Source organism: Mustela nigripes, chromosome 6 (genome assembly GCF_022355385.1).
Source record: "Mustela nigripes isolate SB6536 chromosome 6, MUSNIG.SB6536, whole genome shotgun sequence".
NCBI lineage: Eukaryota > Metazoa > Chordata > Mammalia > Carnivora > Mustelidae > Mustela > Mustela nigripes.
In genome coordinates this window covers 104,143,248-104,162,728 of record NC_081562.1, presented here as the reverse complement: position 1 = coordinate 104,162,728, position 19,481 = coordinate 104,143,248, and the positions used below count along the sequence as shown (strand labels likewise).

The following is a 19,481-nucleotide window of genomic DNA, read 5'->3' as shown; positions in this document are numbered from 1 at the left end:
AACTTCTTAGCAATTATAGGTCTCACCGTTCTCCACAGGATGGGATACCTGTAAGCAGAGAACCATCTAGCATTCTGCACACATTCTCTGTAAAGTTGTCAGGTGGAAGGTGTGAAGTAAACAATCCTTTCTAACACTGGAAAAAAATAAAGGTGGCTCAGATATTTGGTAATTTTTATTCTTTTTAATGAGCGTGCTACGTGTGATATGTTTACAGTATATGTGTTGGGATTCTGTAGGCCTTTTTATGGCACAGATTTTTAAAAGTTATGTTTTTTTTATGGGCAATAAAAGCATATGGTAAGGATTCCAATAATACTCAAAAGATATTTTATGAAAAGTCTCTCTTCCTCTCCTTGGCTTAGTTCTTTACTGGAGACTCACTAACTCCCCCCCCCCACCCCCCACCAAGGTTTTATTTATTTATTTGTCAGAGAGAGAGAGAGCAAGTGAGCTAGAGAGAGAGAGAGAGCACAAGCAGGGGGAATGGCAGGCAGAGAGAGAAGCAGGCTTCCCACTGAGCACAGAACCCAGTGAGGGACTCCATCCCAGAACCCACCCACGTGCTGCAGACTTTTTTTTTTTTTTTTCTTTTTTTGAGGGAAGGAGTTTAGGGAAGAGGAAGAGGGACAGAGAGAATCTTAAGCAGGCTCCAGGCTCCATGCCCAGTGCAGAGCCCGATGTGGGGCTCGATCCCATGACCCTGAGATTATGACCTATGTGGAAATCAGGAGCCAGACGCTTAACTGACTGAGCCACCCAGGCACCCCCAGAGACCGTCACTAACGTCTAATGTACTCTTGCAGAGATAGTTAATGAATATACAGATATAAAATTTTATAGAAATTTTTTTTTAAATTAAAAAAAATCTAGGGGGGCACCTGGGTGGCTCAGTGGGTTAAAGCTTCTGCCTTCGGCTCAGGTCATGATCCCAGGGTCCTGGGATCGAGCCCCGCATCGGGCTCTCAGCTCAGCAGGGAGCCTGCTTCCTCCTCTCTCTCTGCCTGCCTCTCTGCCTACTTGTGATCTCTGTCTGTCAAATAAATAAATAAAATAAAATCTTTAAAAAAAAAAATCTGGGGACCTGCTGTGTAAATGCGGGTATTAAATAGCCTGTGAGAATACTGTGAGGGTCTGAAGCACTGTCTCTGCCTCGAGAAGGAGGTTGCTCAGCAGGGGGTAACGGAATTTCCACAAACACAAACTGAGCATTCAAATCGCCTGGGAAAAAAAGGCAGCACTACAGGATGAAGGAAAGGTTGGGCTGGGAACCGGAAGACTCTGGTTCCCATTCTGACTCTGCCATTAATTAGCTGGGTGATTTTAGGTAAGATTCTTAAACTCTGTGGGTCCCATTATTTCATCTGTAAAGTGAGGTCAGATAATAGAAAGTGAGGATCTGAGAGTATGGACATTAGACCTGAGATGAGGTACACTGAGGAAGGCTAGGTTGCTGCTCAGTCTGGGCCTCAGAGGCCAATAGGATCTTGGTGGAAGTCTGTCTCTCAGTCCAGGACATGCCACCCTACCCAAGACCATGCACTCCATATCCGTGACTGGCTTAATCTAGCAGTGATTGTCAGGCGAGGTGGGAGAGGCTAGGGAACGTTATTCTCCCCACCGCTGCCTGAAGTATACGGTAGATTAACCTCTTAGGAATCCTGTTTTGGGAATGTCCCCAGGTTGAGAGTCATTGGTCATGAACTTTGTAGGCTGAGAAGAGGTTTTCTAAAAGCAGCCAAAGTTCATAAGTCTCACAAGGATTGGTTCATACTAACCAATATCACAAGTGATGAATCTAAACCTGGCGATTAATTTACTAATTTCTAATGAACCAGAATCAGCTGATCACCACAATCCTATCAGATAAGTGTGTGGGAAGTTTACAATTAGAAAAGAGGCGTGATGACTTTGAAATCCGAGTGAGTGCAGTTTGTAAAATGATATTTATGGTAAATATCATTGTGTGATCATATAATTAATTCATCGCTACTAAAGGGATACACCTGGCAACAAATGAGATAGGTGACTGTCTGGTTAGGCCACTTCCTGCCTTGGGTGGCCCTAGACACACAAGGTAACTCTTGCTCTAAGTTTTATCTTACCTTATTTCCACACAGACATTTCCCTTCTCATACCTCACTCATCGTCCAGGTTTCAGTAGTACTGAGTAGGTTAGTTTCTTTCTTATCTGTCTTTTTTCCCCTGATACTATAATCTTAGGATTTAATATTTAAAAAATCCTAGATTTACAGATAATTTACATAAGACTTCTTTTGTCCTGTGTTTCTGTTCTAGGTTTTGAACAGCTTTACTGAGATCGAATTCACTGACTATAAATATACGCCCAGTTAAAGTGCACAAATGATTTTGAGACCTTGTATCAAATGAAACCATATGCCACGTGGTCGTTGGTGTCCAGTTTCTTGACTTAGGAAGAGGTTCGTCCATGTTGTTGCCTCTGTCAGTACTTCTGGTCTTCTTATTGTTGAGTGTGATATTCCCCGTTGTGGCTACACCACATGTTGTTTATCCATTCATCAGTTGACGGACACTGGGGTTGTTTTCACCCTTTGGCTACTGCTGATAGTGCTGCTCTGAGCATTCGTGTACAAGCTTCTCTGCGGACGTGCTTTCATTTCTCTTGGCTGGTATATCTAAGTATAGGTACCCCAAAGCCTACCTAATATACCTCAGGTCATTGGAACAGAGTTCCTGGGTCATCTCGTAACATGTTAAGGAGCTGCCAGACTGTTTTCCAATGTCCCTGAACCATTGTACACATCCCACCAGCCATGTCCTTGGCCTTGTTTCTATACATCATTGTCAACACTTACTTTATTGTCTGTCTTTGACTGTCGCTATTTTAGTGGGTACAAAGTGGTATCTGACTGTGATCTTGATTTGCATTTCCCTGATGACTAATGATATGGAGCCTTAAAATGTGCTTATTGGCTCTTTGTATGTTCTCTTTGGAGGCATGGAGAAATGGAGAAAACCCATTTTTAGATTGGGTTATTGTCTTTTCATTGTTAAACTGTAAGAGTTCTTTATATAGTCTAGACCCAGGCTCCTTATCAGAAATATTATTTGGGTGGCTCAGTTGTTAAGTGTCTGCCTTCGGCTTGGGTCATGATCCCAGGGTCCTGGGATCGAGCCTGGCATCGGGTTCTTTGCTCTGCAGGAAGCCTGCTTCCTCCCTTCCCACTCCCCTGCTTGTGTTCCTTCTCTCGCTGTCTCTCTCTGTGTCAAATAAAAAAAAATATATATATTATTTGTAAATATTTTCTTCAATTCTGTGGGTGGTCTTTTTACTTTCTTGATGGTACCATTTTCAACATAGAGTTTTAATTTATTTTTTCTTTTTGTCTCTTGCACTTTCAGTATCATATCTAAGAAATCATTACTTCCCAAGGTTATAAAGACTTGCTTCTGTGTCATCTAAGAGTTTTCTGATTCTTCTAAGAGTCTTCCACTTCCTATGAGTTCTTTCGAGTTAACTTTTATATATAGTGTGAGGTTCCAACTTCAGTCTTCTGTGTGTGGATATCCAGTTGTCCCCGCACCATTTATTGAGAAGATTCTCTCACTGCATATATTTTGCTTTTGTTTTTACTAGCTTCGTTAGGGTACTCGTTTTTTCGGGGCACTTGGTCACCTTAGCTGGCTACAGGTCATGAAGATTTTTAGACTCCTCCGGTGATGGGCCTTAGACCCAAATGCCCATTAGGTGGAGAACCTTTGTGCCATCTGGTGGACAATGGATTAAAATACAACATACTCCTTTGGGGTCAGGTTGCCCATCTATTTGTACCTATCATTCTAAGAGAGGTGGTCATTGGTGTGTTGAATTGATATTTTAAAAAGCGTGATTTAAAAATTTTAGCCTCACCGCCTTATGATCTCACTTTGTGTGCCAGAAAGATTTGGTGTTTTTAGCCAAACTCTTAGATTGCTGGCAGCCACTCTGATCTTGCTGGTTCTACCTTGTGGTCAGCCAGGTCAAGCCCACGAGCGTCAGACTGTAACCTACCCATTAGCTCTAGGGAGTCTTTCTGGAAAATTGAGAAATCAGTGATGTCAGGCTCATGAATTTGAGGCTTGCCTCCGCTTTATTATTTTATAAAACGAAGCTCTTTGTGGGAATCCCTGCCCCCCCCCCCCATCTAATCTCCTTTATTTCCTCACTTATTTTGGAATTAGCATTCAGTATTTTGCTCCCAGGGAATGATAATAGGATTTACCACCACATTCTGGAGAAGATGGATTCTTGGAGTTACTGTTCAGTTTCTGAGGGAATTGGGAAATTTACAGGCTTATGTGCCACTTAAAAACAGCCCCGAAAGCAACATATTTCGATTGCATTTAGGGCATCAAACAGTCACCTACGGCTCTCTTCCTGACAGCCCGTCCTTCCTTTAACGTTGTTTATGCAGCCTCACTGACAGCTTTTTTGGGGAAGGTAAAATGTGTATGAAAGCAAATTGACATGGTTGCATCTTAGCTCAATTAACACCTCCCTCCTCCCTCATTCAAACTATGTGAGAAAATGCTGAATTCAGGGGACACGTTTCACCAAGATGGCAATTTGGTAGTTTATTTTTTTTCATATTTACAAACTTGGACAACAGCAGGATATATTTAGTGCTGTAATGCAGCCCTGTAGCCCTGGGCTTCACAACTCAGATCTATGGTTGGTTGGTGGTTGTTTTCCCTCAAGTTGTTGACCTAAATGAGTTTGATCAGTGTTGATGTTGATAGAGAAAGGCTTTGCCAGATGCAGTCACAGGATCACTGTGGCTGAGAGTCTGTCTAGTCTGCCCTTTGCAGGTCTAAAAACTTGGTTTTGTCAGTGAACCCAAGTGTAACCAACCAGGTCCTCACACAAACTCACGCTAGTCAAATTCACAATGATCAGTTATGAAACCAGACACTAATTTATTAATTTACAATGAGAACTCCAGCTTTTCCAGAATACATCCATCTCTGCTGGTCATGGTTCCCTGTTCCCGGAAATAGGATACCTAAGAAGTTAATTGACAATTAGAAGGCTGATTAGTAAGCAGGGAACCTGAGGAAATGAAATTATCCTGAGGGATATTTCATCAAGGCCACAAAGAAGTCTTACATAGTTTCCTGTCCACAAAGAGAATAAGCTCTCCCAGTAAATAGAATTGTCTTCTAGATTCAGCATTTATGTTTTTGGACAGGTTGGATAAACTCTGCCAAATTCTTGTTCTTTGGCTTTCCTTTTCTGGACCAGTACCCCTTCCCCTCCCTCCCCTCCCCTCCCCTCTCTTTTTTCTTTTCTTTCTTTTTTTCTTTCTTTCTTAGATGGAGGGAGGAGGGAGTATGAGTGGGGAGAGGGGCAGAAGGAGAGAGAATCTTAAGCAGACACCCGCCTCCCCAGCTGAATGTGAAGCCTGACACTGGCCTCCATCTCATGACCCTGAGATCGTGGCCTGAGCTGAAATCAAGAGGTGGGCGCTTAACTGTGGCACCCAGGCGACCCAGATGTCCCCTTGTTCACAGAACATTGTTCTTTATATACGTTAAAAAAATGGGTTAGCTGTGGCCTGTGTTTTTGCTTCTTCAGTTGTTGCCGGTTATGAGACTATCGGAGGCTAGGTAACTGGCCACATGAGCAGATGTGGTTCTCATGTCTCCTTGTTTGTATTTCCCATCTCTTCAGCATATCCCCTATGCAAAACTTCACAGTTGCTAGAAGAACCATATCAGCAAGCTCTTTGGGGAGAAGCTCATTGTAACCAAATATGTATTCTGTGTTCCATCTATATGTTAAGGTCCATCTATTCATATTAATTCACGAGTTTCAAAATAATCTCAGAAACTTCAATTACTGGGGCACCTGGGTGGCTGGCTTAGGCTCTGGTCATGATCCAAGGGTCCTGGGATCAAGCCCCACATGAGGCTACCCACCCTGCGGAGAAGCCTACTTCTCCCTCTCCCATTCCCCCCACTTGTGTTCCCTCTCTCGCTGTGTCTCTGTCAAATAAATAAAATCTAAAAAAAAAAAAAAAAGAAAGAAAGAAACTTCAATTATTCCTTCCCAGATTGCTCTAACCTTTATTCTTTCTTTCCCTTCCTTCCTTCCTTTCTCCCTCCCTCCCTCTCTCCCTTTGTTTCGTTTTTAGATTTTATTTATTTATTTGACAGAGAGAGAGAGGAAAGAGAGAGAGAGACAGCAAGACAGGGAACACCAGCAGGGGGAGTGGGAGAGGGAGAAGCAAGCTTCTCGTTGAGCAAGGAGCCTGATAAGGGGCTGGATCCCAGACTCTGAGCAGAAGTCAGATGCCTAATGACCAAACCACCCAGGTGCCCCACCTTTATTCTTTCTTGACAGGATAGTCCATTTGGGCACATTATTAGCTCCCTAGTCTTTTTTCTTATTCACAAGGCTGGGCAAAGAATAGTTCTGTTTCTTCTATGTCCTCTGAATTTAACCACAAGCTTTCACCAGCCCCATTGTGGAAAAATGTATTTTCTTTCCTACTGATAGTCTTACCCCTTGTAGGGACTCTTCTTTCTAGTAGCACGTTTAAAAGCTGTATCAATGAAAAGAAGTAAATAGTTTTTGCCTAAGGAACAATAATATTTTTGGTTTGGAATCCTGGCTTAATTTTTTAGCTTGGGGCTTGGCATTTTCCTATTCTGAAATATCCCAGATCCATAATTAATTTCCAGGTATTATAAGCTCTTATTTGCCAAAGCATAAAAATAATATTTGTGCTAGTTCCTTCCTTTTCATCTTGCTGTATTTTTTTTTCAGTCTCTCATGCTTTTTTTCCTGACTTTCTTTGATACCATATTCTTGATGTCACTTTAGCCACAGTGCTGATTACTTTCTATTTGGAATGTTCCAACTGTAATTTTTTTCCCCCTTTTTATGCTTGGCCCAGATTTGTTAGATTTCTAATTATGTAAAAATGAGCAAGAAAACAAAACTTACTGCTCTCTAGCTGATTAAAATAGGAAAATAATTTGAGGTTTAGAGGATAATACGTTTTATTTTTTTCTTTCAATTATAAAAGTAAGAAAGTTTATGGGGCGCCTGGGTGGCTCAGTGGGTTAAAGCCTCTGTCTTCGGCTCAGGTCATGATCCCAGAGTCCTGGGATGGAGCCCCACTTGGGGCTCTCTGCTCAGCGGGGAGCCTGCTTCCTCCTCTCTCTGTCTCTGCCTGCCTCTCCGCCTACTTGTGATCTCTGTCTGTCAAGTAAATAAATAGATAAATCTTAAAAAAAAAAATAAGAAAGTTTACAAAAAACATAGAAAACTAGAAAAAGGAGAAAAATCCATATTCTGCCACCCAAAGTAATCACCATTCATGTATTTCTTCATCTTTTCCCTTATGTATAACTGTTCATGTATTTTAAGCTTGTGACCATGCTTGGATAATTATATAATTACTGTAAATATTTTATTTTATTTTTAAGATTTTATTTATTTGAGAGAGAGAATGAGAAAGAGAGAGCATGAGGTGGGGAGAGTCAAAGAGAGCAGCAGACTCCCCACTGAGCAGGGAGCCCTATGTGGGACTCAGTCCTGGGTCTCCAGGATCATGACCTGAGCTGAAGGCAGTTGCTTAACCAGCTGAGCCACTCAGGCACCGTACTATAAATGTTTTAAGTAAACTTGGATCGTGGACTCAGCTTGGCTAGAAATGCATTTATATCATTTTAAATAGACCTTTAAAGGTGTTTGGTAAATATTTATTAAATGAAATGAGTGAATCCTTGTCCCTCTCTGTGCCTCAATTTTCTCATGTCTCAAGTAGGATAAATTAGTTTACAAGAGGTTTGTCAGAATTAGTGAAAAACAATAAATATTCAAAGCAGCTAGGTCTTGTTGTAACTCTTCTAGCTATAGTATTACTTTTTTTTTTTTTCCCCCTAGAGAGCACTGCTGGAGAAGAAGCAGAGAAAAAAGCGCCTTGAGCCACTCATGGTACAGCCAAATCCAGAAGCAAGGCTTCGTCGATCAAAGCCAAGAGGTAGAGAGGAGCAAACTCCTTTGGTGGAACCTCATACCCCACAGAACGATGTCATCTTACATGGTATGTGTTAGGCCGCATCTCTTCCCACTAGGGCACAGTTTTCATAAAGATAGGAGAAGGCAGAAAGATTCTCAGATGGACCAAAGGGACAATATTAGCATCATTACTAGGTACCTTCTAAGACCCACATTCTGGGTCTTAGAGTGAAAATAAAAGCAATGGTTTAATTAGTGGAAGATACCCTGATGTTTGTACTTATCCTAGAGCTGTTGTTTTCATTGCCAAATGGTTTAGTCCATTTGTTTGAGGAACTTACAGTCTTGAATGTCATGTCATGTCATGGCAGAGTTAGCCATGACACCAGGAGTAGTAGAGAACACCCAGTCTTCCAATAACTAGGACTCAACGGACCGCGTGCAGTGGTGAGCTGTTGACTTGGACAGGATCTGAACTTTGGCAGACCTACTTTGTTTTCACGGTCTTAGTCTTTAGTTTCTAAAGCATGACATCAGGTAAATTTTATTTAGTAACAGTCAGAACATGTTAATAAAATGAACACCAGTCTGAGTTGCTCTATTAACAAACATCCACATGGATGTTAAGGAAAGAGAAGTGAAACGCTTGGATGGTTCTTAATTCTGATCACATATACCAAAACAACCCACCAAATAACAGATAATACTTTCCTCTCTTCTCTTCTCTTTTGGACCCTAGGCATTGATGGTCCAGCTGCCTTCTTGAAGCCAGATGCTCAAGATTTGGAAACCAAACTTCACGTTCTCTCAGTAGGCTCCTCTGCTACAGAAGAAGATACTGAAGAAAGTGTTGATGGAGAAAGCACTTTGGAGACTGTGTCTAAGCCAGATCTCCAGGAGATTCTCCAAAAACATGGTAAGGATTGGTAACGAAGGTAAGGCAGTTAATCATCTTAGCCACGTATAATCTCTTCCTTTCCTTGCTTTCATTGTCGGTTAACAATCTAGATGGTGATGGTTCAAAATTGCTTGGAATGTGGCTTATGGCTTTACAGAGATGACAATATTAGACATCTTTGACATCTGAGAATTGATTATTGTCAACCACAATAATATTTACCCTCTTGCCTGAGAAAAACAAGATAATTACATATAAATTATCAGCAGCATTAGCTACTACACGTGACTATTTCTTTTTGACATCTTATTTTTAGTTCCCACTCCCTTCTTTTGACAGAGTTGCCACTCAACACCCCTACTCGGACTCCATGTCACAGATTTATTGATCTAGTGATGGCTGACGAGGAATACAAATGGGATCAAAATATACTTAAGTTAATACTTTCCTCACTAGCGCCTACTTTCTGCCAGTTGGAGTTACCACTTCCACAAATATTCCTGTACACCCTAGAGAGCTCTTGTAGTTTTCTTTCCTTCTTAGAAAAATGATTTTCTATGGGAAGAAATTAAGTGTCCCCTTTTCAGGTGAGAAGACAGAAACCCGGTCATGAGTAAGTATTTATTGGGTGCCTCCTTAGTCATAGGTAGGCATTATAGGCCTGGGATGTGTGAATCAGGAGGTTCTATCACAGAATGGTAGACCAGATGTACATTCAAACACAGTCACATATTCATTCATTTAGAAATAAGTGTTGAGTATATACTAAATACTGGACATTGTTATAGGCACATAGGCTACAACAGTACACAAGGGGTCCTGCCCTCCTGAAGTGTTTATTCTAATTGAGCCATCATGTACTTAAATAGCCAAGAGAGCATTGAGAGGGGTACCAACCCAGAGCTGAAGGTTTGGAAAGCTTTCCAGGGAGAGTGATGTCTAAGCTACAATCTGATGTAGGAGATAGAGCTGGCCAGTCCAGAATGGCTGGCCAACACAGTATGAGCGGATAAGGTGGGAAGAGGGACTAGCGAGGTGAGCCTGGAGGGGTGACTGGGCTCTGATTATATAGGCCAGTATAGGTCATATTAGGAACTTGGACTTTATTTGAAAAATAACTAAAACCTATGAGGGAATTTGATCTGAGGAATATTATCACCCAATTTGGGCTTAATGGGAAAACTAAGAAGAATTACGCTGCACCATAAGGAATTAATTGAAGGTGGGGGCAAGGCAAGTGTAGAAGCAGGAAGACTTAATGGAGAGATGGTTTGGCTGATGGCCTGACCTGGAGTTATAATGTAGTATATGCAAGAGTAAAAACCAGGGAGAAATAGAATTACATTGCTGGGGCAATGAGAAGGGACAAGAAAGGCATCAAAAGAGAACAATTAAGCTGAGCCAGGAAGGATGTGTGGCCTCCTGTTTACTGGAACATCTGTCAGCAGCTGCAGACTGACATTTTGAATGTCTCTTGTATGTCAGGCACTTGCCATACATTATCTCAATTAATTTAAAATTTATAGGGGCACTAGGCTGGCTCAGTTGGAAGAGCGTTTGACTCTTGATCTTGGGATCATGAGTTCAAGCCCCACATTGGGTACAGAGACTAATAAAAAATAAATAAACTTAGATATTTATAACAGTACTTTGCAGCATTTGTACATATTAGTCTCTCCATTTACATGTAAGAAAATTCTATATATTACATTTATAATTATACATAGCCTCTCAGACAGGCTAGATAATTTGTCCATGGTCACATTGCTGGTAAGGTGACACACTTGGGTGGAAGAAAGAACATGTGCAAAGGTATTGGGTATAAAATCATGATATGTTATGAAAACCAGAACAGATGGCAGGAGCACAAGGTGTGGCAGCAGCCATGGTAAAGGGGGTCAGAACATAGCTCTGAAACCCGGGTTCTTGCTGGGTTCTGAATCTCAACTCTGCCACATCTGGCTGGGAAAGGGGGAGTACAGCTTTTCTTTCCTCTGCCTCTGTTTCCCTGTCTATAATAGGAATGTGATTGTGGCATTTCCCTATTATTTTACTACCACTATTGTTATGACAAAAGAAAGTGATTGATGTGGAGGAGTCAGAGCAAAGACAACCTTCATTTAATCAGAAGCTAAGTTATCCCAAGTCATCTAGCTATGTAGTGGCAAACCTAGATTTTCTGATTCTTAGTCTAGTTCTTTATCCCTTACTGTAGATACCGAGTTCTCCCCTTCTACACTGCCCTACGAAGTGATGGCTATGGTTGTTTTGTTTTGTTTTGTTTTTCCTGAGGACTGGCCCTTCTGAGAAACCAGGTGGTTTAATGCCTTTTTACATCCCAACAAGTTGCATCTTGACCATAAAACCCATTAAACACTTTTTAAAAAAAAAGATTTTATTTTCTTGGAGAGAGACAGAGAGAAAGAGAGTACGTGAGTAAACATGAGCAGGGGGAAGTCTAGAGGGAGAGGCATACTCCCCACTGAGCAGGGAGCCTGACGCAGGACCTGATCCCAGGATCCTGGGATCATGACCTGAGCTGAAGGCAGGCACTTAACTGAGGCACCCCATTAAGCACTTTCTTGACTAAGATCTAGGATGTGTCAGTTTGGCAGATTATATCCCTTTAGTAGGTCCAGTTTATTTTTTCAACAAGTTTGGGAGAAATCTTTGAACTCCATTGTAAAACATATATTAATATAAGCTGAATTTTTGGCATAAAAGTGGCATTTGCAAACATACTACCAAGTGAAAATATCCATGATTGTGATGTTTTATGCTTTTTTGCTACAAAAGAAAAAAAGGTTAACATTTTAGAAAACAAAGAAAATACATCCTTCACAAACCAAAGAATTTTTTTAATAGTAGCTTTATAGGCATATAATCAACATACCATACTATTCACCCATTTAAAGCGAACAGTGGGTGTAGGAGGGGAAGATGGCAACAGAGTAGGAAGATCTTGGGTTCACCTCACCCCACGAATACAACTAGATAACTATCAAATCATCCTCAATACCCCAGAAGTTGCTCTGAGGACTGGCAGAACATATTCCACAACTAAAGGTAGAGAAAAGGCCACAATGAAGAAGGTAGAAATGTGGAGACATGGTTTGGGGGAGAAACGGGTCATGGCTGCTGTGGTGAGGAGGTAGCTGCATTCATGGAGAAGGGCAAGAGACAGATTAACACACAGGGAAGTGCAGGGGTAAACAAACCCCTATAGCAGTTGGTTTGGAAAGCAAGAGGTGCTGAATTTCATGAGTTCCTGCAACCAGCAAGGTTTAAAGCCTGGAGTTCTAAAGGTCAGTGGGCTTGGTTCAGGGAGAGCCTGGAGAGCACTGTGCTGCTCTTGGAGGAAAGGAGGGCAAACAACCCATGGACATACAGAGTGGAAACAGCAATCTGAAGAGTGCCAGAGCACACAACGAGGAAGTTAGTTGTTCATCTTCGAGCATTTCCCAGAGAGACAGTGTTGGTGGAGACACCCCTTCAGGAGATACTGGCAGGCACCATTTCCCTCCTCTGCCCCTTAGTATAAGCGCACAGCCACCTGTGGGAACCAGTGCAGCACTGACACTTGCTACCTAACTTGCTTACACCAAGCCCTGCCTACCCTCACTGGGATGGGCCTACCCCTTCCCAGTCATGCATGCCTAGTTCGTTTGGAGGCTGCTGCCTCTCCTCCAGATGACCAGGGCAATACTTATATCAGACAAAATAGACTTTAAAACATATATTGTTAACAAGAGACAAAGAAGGACACTATATAATCATAAAGGGGACAATCCAACAAGATGATATAACGATTCTAAATATTTATGCTCCCCACCTGGGAGCACCCAAATACATAAAAACGTTAAAAGCAAACATAAAAGAACTAATTGAAAATAATACAATAATGGTAGGGAACTTTAACACCCTACTACATCAATGGACAGATCATCTAAACACAAAATCAAGAAGGAAACAGTGGCTTTGAATGAGACCGTGGACCAGATGAAATTCAGAATATTCTGTCCTAAAACAGCAGAATACACATTCTTTTCAAATGCACATGGAACATTCTCCAGACTAGATCACATATGAGGCCACAAAACAAGCCTCAACAAATTCATAAAAATTAAAGTCATACTGTGCATCTTTTCTGATCACAACACTATGAAACTAGAAGTCAGCCACAAGAAAAAAATCTCTGGGTTTTTTTTCCTCTGGAAAAGACCATGCATACATGGAAGTTAAATAACATGCTTCTAAATAATGAATGGATCAACCAGGAAATGTAAGAAGAGATTAAAAAGTGCATGGAAATAAAATGGAAATGAAAACACAGTGTTCAAAACCTTTGGGATACAGCCAAAGCTATTCTAAGTGGCAAGTTTATAGCAATAGCCTACTTCAAGAAGCAAGAAAAACCTCAAATATACAACCTGACCTTATACGTAAAGAAGCTAGAAAAAGAATAGCCATATAAAACCCCTAAAACTAGCAGAAGGAAGGAAATAATAAAGATGAGAGCAGAAGTAAATGATAAAGGAACTAGAAAAAACAATAGAAGAGCTCAATGAAACCAGGAGCTGGTTCTTTGAAAAAAAAAAAAAAATCAATAAAATTGATGAACCTGTAGCCAGACTTGTCAAGAAAAAAAAAGAAAAAGGGTTCAAATAAATAAAATCACAAATAAGAGGAGAAATAGCAACCAACACCACAGAAAAACAGTGAAAAGGGAATATTATGAAAAACTGCATACCAACAAATTGCAACCTGAAAGAAGTGGATAAATTCCTAGGAACATGTAACTTACCAAAACTGAAACAGGAAGAAATAGAACATTGAGCACACCAATTACCAGCAAATAAGTAACCAAAAAAATCAGTAATCAGAATCAATAGCCCAAGAACTCCCAACAAACAAAAATCCAGGACCAGATGGTTTCACAGTGTTCTACCAAACACTTGAAGAAGAGCTAATACCTATTCTTCTCAACTATTCCAAAAAATAGAAGAGGAAGGAAAACGTCTAAATTCATTCCTAAAGACCAGCATTACCTGATATCAAAACCAGATAAAGATGCCACCAAAAAAACCCAAAACACAAAAAACAAAAAACAAAAAAAACCCCTACAGGACAATTATCTCTGATGAACATAGATGCAAAGATCCTAAAAACAAACAAACAAACAAAAATAGCAAACTGAATTCAGCAATACATTTAAATAATTATTCACCATGCTCAAGTGGGATTTATTCCTAGGTTGCAAGGGTGGTTCAGTATTTGCAAATCCACATAATATATCACATCAATAAAAGAAAGGCTAAAAAACCATATGGTTGTTTTAATAGAGGCAGAAATAGCATTTGATGAAGTTCAGCATCCATTCATGATAAAACAAAACAAAACCCTCAACAAAGTGGGTCCAGAGGGAACATACCTCAACATAATAAGGGCCATGTAGGAAAAACCCCTGTGGAGCTAATATCATCCTTAATGGGGAAAAACAAAGAGATTTTCCCTTAAGGGAAATCTTTTTTCCCTTAAGAAAAAAGAACAAGGATGTCCACTGTCACCCCTTTTATTCAACATAGTACTGGATGTCCTAGCCACAGCAATCAGATGACAAAAAAAATAGAAGGCATCCAAATTGGTAAGGAAGAGGTAAAACTTCTCTGTTTGCAAATGATATGATACTATATATAGGAAATCTAGGGGCATCTGGGTGGCTCAGTTGTTGAGCGTCTGCCTTAACCTCAGGTCATGATCCCAGGGTCCTGGAATTGAGCCCCTCACTGGGCTCCCTACTCGGCGGGAAGCCTGCTTCTCCCTCTCCCATTCCCCCTGCTTGTGTTCCCTCTCTCGCTGTGTCTCCCTGTCATGTAAAAATATAAAATCTTTGGGGCGCCTGGGTGGCTCAGTGGTTTAAGCCTCTGCCTTCGGCTCGGGTCGTGATCTCAGGGTCCTGGGATCGAGCCCCACATAGGGCTCTCTGCTCAGCGGGGAGCCTGCTTCCCCCTCTCTCTCTGCCTGCCTTCTGCCTACTTGTGATCTCTATCAAATAAATAAATAAAAATCTTTAAAAAATATATAAAATCTTTAAAAAAGAAAAAACCCAAGGACTCCACCAAAAATCTGCTAGAACAGATAAATGAATTCAGTAAAGTTGTAGGATACAAAATTAATGTACAGAAATCTGTTGCATTTCTGTACACCAGCAATGAAGCAGCAGAAAGAGAAATTAAGAATGCAATCCCATTTACAGTTGCACCAAAAATAATAAGATACCTCGGAACATACCTAACCAAAGGGCTTAAAGATCTGTACTCTGAAAACTGTAAAACACTGGTGACAGAAATTGAAGATGATACAAAGAAATGGAAAGACATTCCATACTCATGGATTGGAAGAACAAGTATTGTAAGAATGTCTATACTATCAAAGCAATCTACACATTTAATGCAATCCCTATCAAAATACCAACAGCATTTTTCATAGAGCTGGAACAAGCAGCCCTAAACTTTGTATGGAACCACAGAAGGCCCTGAATAGCCATAGCAATCTTGAAAAAGAAGAGCAAAGCTGAAGGCATCACAATTCTGGACTTCAAGTTGTATTACAAAGCGGTAGTAATCAAAAGGGTATGTACTGGCAAAAAAAAAAAAAAAAAAAAAAAAAAAGACACATGGACCAATGGAACCAAATAGAAAAATCCAGAAATGAACCCACAATTATATGGTCAATTAATCTTTGACAAAGCAGGAAAGAATATCCAGTGGGAAAGAGTGTCTCTTCAATAAATGGTGTTGGGAAAACTGGACAGCAACATGGAAAATAATGAAAATGGACCACTTTCTTACACCAATCACAAAAGTAAGTTCAAAATGGATTAAGGACCTAAGTGTGAGACCTGACACCATAAACATCCCAGAAAAGAACACAGACAGCAGTAAGTTCTCGGATACCAAATGTAGGAACATTTTTCTAGATAAGTGCCCTGAGGCAAGGGAAACAAAAGCAAAAATAAACTGTTGGGCCTACATCAAAATTAAAGGCTCTGTACAGCAAAGGAAATTATTATTATTTTTAAAGATTTTATTTATTTACTTGACAGAGAGAGCACAGGTAGGCAGAGAGGCAGGGAGAGAGATGGGGGGGGGGGAAGCAGGCCTCCCACTGAGCAGAGAGCCTGATGGGGGGCTCCATCCCAGGACCCTGAGATCATGACCCGAACCTAAGGCAGAGGTTTAACCTACTGAGCCACCCAGGTGCCCCAGTTCAGTGATTTAAAATCTATTCATTGACATCTGCAACCATCCTTACGATCAGTTTTAGAAAATTTTCATGACTCCCGAAAGAAATCTCATACCCATTAGCAGTCACTTCCGATTTCCTCCGACCCCTTCAGCCCAGGCAACTACCAGTTTACTTTCCATCTCTGTGGATTTGTCTATTCTGAATATTTCATGTGGTCCTTTATGAGTGTCTCCTTTCACTTAGCATGTTTTCAAGGTTCATCCATATTGTAGCACTTCATTCCTTTTTATTGCCAAATTAACAATCTATTGATGGATATGCTGCTGCTGTGTTTCTGTCATCAGTTGATGGCCCTTTGGGTTGTTTCCCCTTCATGCTATTATGAATAATGTTGCTATGAACATTCCTGTGTAGCTTTTGTGTGGACATATATTTTCTTTTTTTAAAAATATTTATTTATTTGACAGAGATCACAAGTAGGCAGAGAGGCAGGCAGAGAGAGAGGAGGAAGCAGGCTCCCTGCTGAGCAGAGAGCCCAATGTGGGCTTCATCCCAGGACCCTGGGATCATGACCTGAGCTGAAGGCAGAGGCTTTAACCCACTGAGCCACCCAGGCTCCCCTGGTTGGGAGCCTTTCACTTGAGATTAATTTTTTAACTGGCCTTTGTCTTATCCGTGGGTGTCCCTGAGCAAAGCTAATATCAGTGTATTTCTGAACTGTGTAAAAATAGTTCATAGTTGTCCCTTCTCTGAGATGGCTGACTGTGGGAAGGAAATGGTTTGGAGGAAAAAACCCACACTGCTTGTTGCTAAGTCTACTTGTAAATTCATGATTTAGATATGGGGGACAACTTTATCCTATAAAGAGAAAAGGAATTTAGTTTTGCTGTTGGGCAAATGATTCTTCCTGAGCCTGATATTACCAAATGTAAATTTGAGTACCATACTTCTCTTACAACACACAACATACTTTATTTTATGTCTCTGTTCTAGCCCTAGATATATTTCATAAACAAGAAACAAAAGAAGAAAGACTAAAACAAACAAAAAAACAAGAAAGACTACCACAGACTCCTCCTCAAACTCACATAAATGTGAGGATAAAATGAGAAAATAGTTTTTAATCAGTTAGTTTTAAATTTTTTATAAAAGGTGCTTCATAAATCCAAGGTAATAGCATTTTCAACATTCCCAACTCTAGTTAACTAGCCTAGAGATGAACAAAATGCTGGAAAACAAAAAAGTAACTGATATAGAGAACAATAGATTATTGAATTTTTTAAGTTGCAGTGAACTATACCGTTTTAGCCATTTTTAAATGTACAGTTTAAAAATATAAATTTTTAAATAAATATTTACCGTTTTAGCCATTTTTAAATGTACAGTTCAGTGACATTAAGTACATTCATGTTGTTATACAACTCTCACCACACAATACATCTCCAGAACTTTTTCATCTTCCCATAATAAATCTCTGTATCGCTAAATAATAACTCCCCATTCTTCTGTCCCCTGCTTCCCTGGTAACCACTATTCTACAAAATTTCTGTCTTTGTGAATTTGACTACTCTAGATTTCTCATATAAGTGGAATCATACAATATTTGTACTTTTTAAAAAAAATATTTGCTCTTTTGCAACTGGCTTATTTCACTTAGCATAAGGTCCTTCAAGGTTCATCCGTGTTGTAGCCTGTGTCAGAATCCCATTTCGTTTTAAAGCTGGTATGTATATACCACCATTTGCTTATTTGTTCATCAGTTGATGGCTATTTGGGTCATTTTCACCTTTTGGATATTGTGAATACTGCTGCTGTGAACATTGGTACATAGATATCTGTTTGAGTATGCTTTAAGTTCTCTTGGTATATACCCAGAAGTGGAATTGTGAGATCATGTGGTAATTCTATATTTAAATATTTTGGGAACCACCATACTGTGTTCCACAGTGCTTGCACCATTTTACATTGTCACCAGCAATGCACAGGTTGCATTGAGGAAGGGTTCCAATTTCTCCACATCCTCGCCAATACTTATTTTCATTTTTTTGATAATAGACATCCCAGAGCTTAGGAAATGGTATCTCATTGTGATTTTGACTTGCATTTCCCTTAAGATGAGTGCTGTTGAGCATCTTTTCATGCGCTTATTGGCCATTTATATGTCTTCTTTGAAGAAATGTCTGTTTATGTCCTTTACCCATTTCTGGGTAAACGGTTATTTGTTTTGTTGTTTGTTTTGTTGTTGTTGAGTGTGTTTAAGGAGTGCTTTTCTATTCTGGATATTAAGCCTTTATGGAAAGGGAAAGCAAGGGATAGATCTAAGTGAGAATATGAAGAAAGAATTGTCTTAAGTCAGAATAGCTGGACTGTTTTAATCAAGAAAGTTGAAATTATATTTGGTTCAACAATTTATTTTTAAACCAGTGTTGGCAGTTTTTGACAGCTCTTCCTTTCTGCCAGGTATCTCAGGTAGTTTGAACTTCGATGAAGAGGAGACCGATGGGGAGGAAGAAGGGAAAAAATTATGTCATTCACCATATTCAGAGGCAGAGAGACCCACTTCTGCATCCAGCCAGAAATCAACTACAGTACGTAGTTCAGAAATTTCTTCCTAGGCAACTAATTTAACTATTTCCCAAATGTATCTCTAGTATTTAAACACAATTACTGAATGAGGGTTCATTCAAAGATTGAAGCTCTAATTTAGACTTGAAGTTCATGACCTCCCTAATTTCTTGTGTCTCAAGCCAGCTCTTGTGAAGTCATATCCCATTTTTGTACTTAGCTCCTTCATTACTCCCAACAGTCACATACTTATTTAACTTCACAGAGTTTCCCGTTATTTCTTCAGAAAACTAGATATACTGGGCTGTATCATGAAATAATTTTGCCCATTAATTAATTGTTCCTGGAAGAGAACAAGTTGTTTTGTGATCCCACCTCCTCTTGCTCATGTGTATGGCTCTTCTTCTAGGATACAGGAGCTTCGGGAACTGCAGCCCAACAAATGGATAACCAGCTGGGGGAAGTGGAGAACTTAGAGGACTTTGCATATAGTCCTGCCCCTCGGGGTATTACAGTCAAGTGTCGGATAACCAGGGATAAAAAAGGAATGGATCGGGGTCTCTTCCCCACTTACTATATGCACTTGGAAAAGGACGAAAATCGAAAGGTATGAGAAGTAACTCTTAAGACAGATGTTGAGAAAGAGAGGAAGAATGTTGTGGGAACGGATTGTTGAAGGGTCATAGGATAGGAGAATAGCACTGGTTTCAGATCAAGTCAGCAACTCCCAGTTGCTGTGTTCTGTCTTCAAAGACCTCAGAGTCTCAGAGGTAAAATCTG

At 40.3% G+C, this 19,481-nt stretch overlaps 1 protein-coding gene across 11 annotated transcripts in view; it reads left to right on the top strand.

Moving 5' to 3' along the window:
- Positions 1 to 19,481, top strand: part of TULP3 (TUB like protein 3) — a 66,293-nt gene that overhangs the window by 38,076 nt on the left and 8,736 nt on the right. For 8 of the 11 annotated variants that reach the window (XR_009404877.1, XM_059403801.1, XM_059403804.1 and 5 more), the window contains 4 exons: positions 7,916 to 8,075; positions 8,730 to 8,906; positions 18,597 to 18,724; positions 19,111 to 19,308. Coding sequence is in view for 10 of the 11 variants with exons in the window: in XM_059403801.1 (XP_059259784.1) it covers positions 7,916 to 8,075; positions 8,730 to 8,906; positions 18,597 to 18,724; positions 19,111 to 19,308 (663 nt within the window). In the remaining variant the exon portion in view is untranslated. Of the gene's footprint in view, positions 1 to 2,298; positions 2,442 to 7,915; positions 8,076 to 8,729; positions 8,907 to 18,596; positions 18,725 to 19,110; positions 19,309 to 19,481 lie in introns of all 11 variants that reach the window. The other 3 variants (XM_059403811.1, XM_059403809.1, XM_059403810.1) reach the window with 1 other exon arrangement.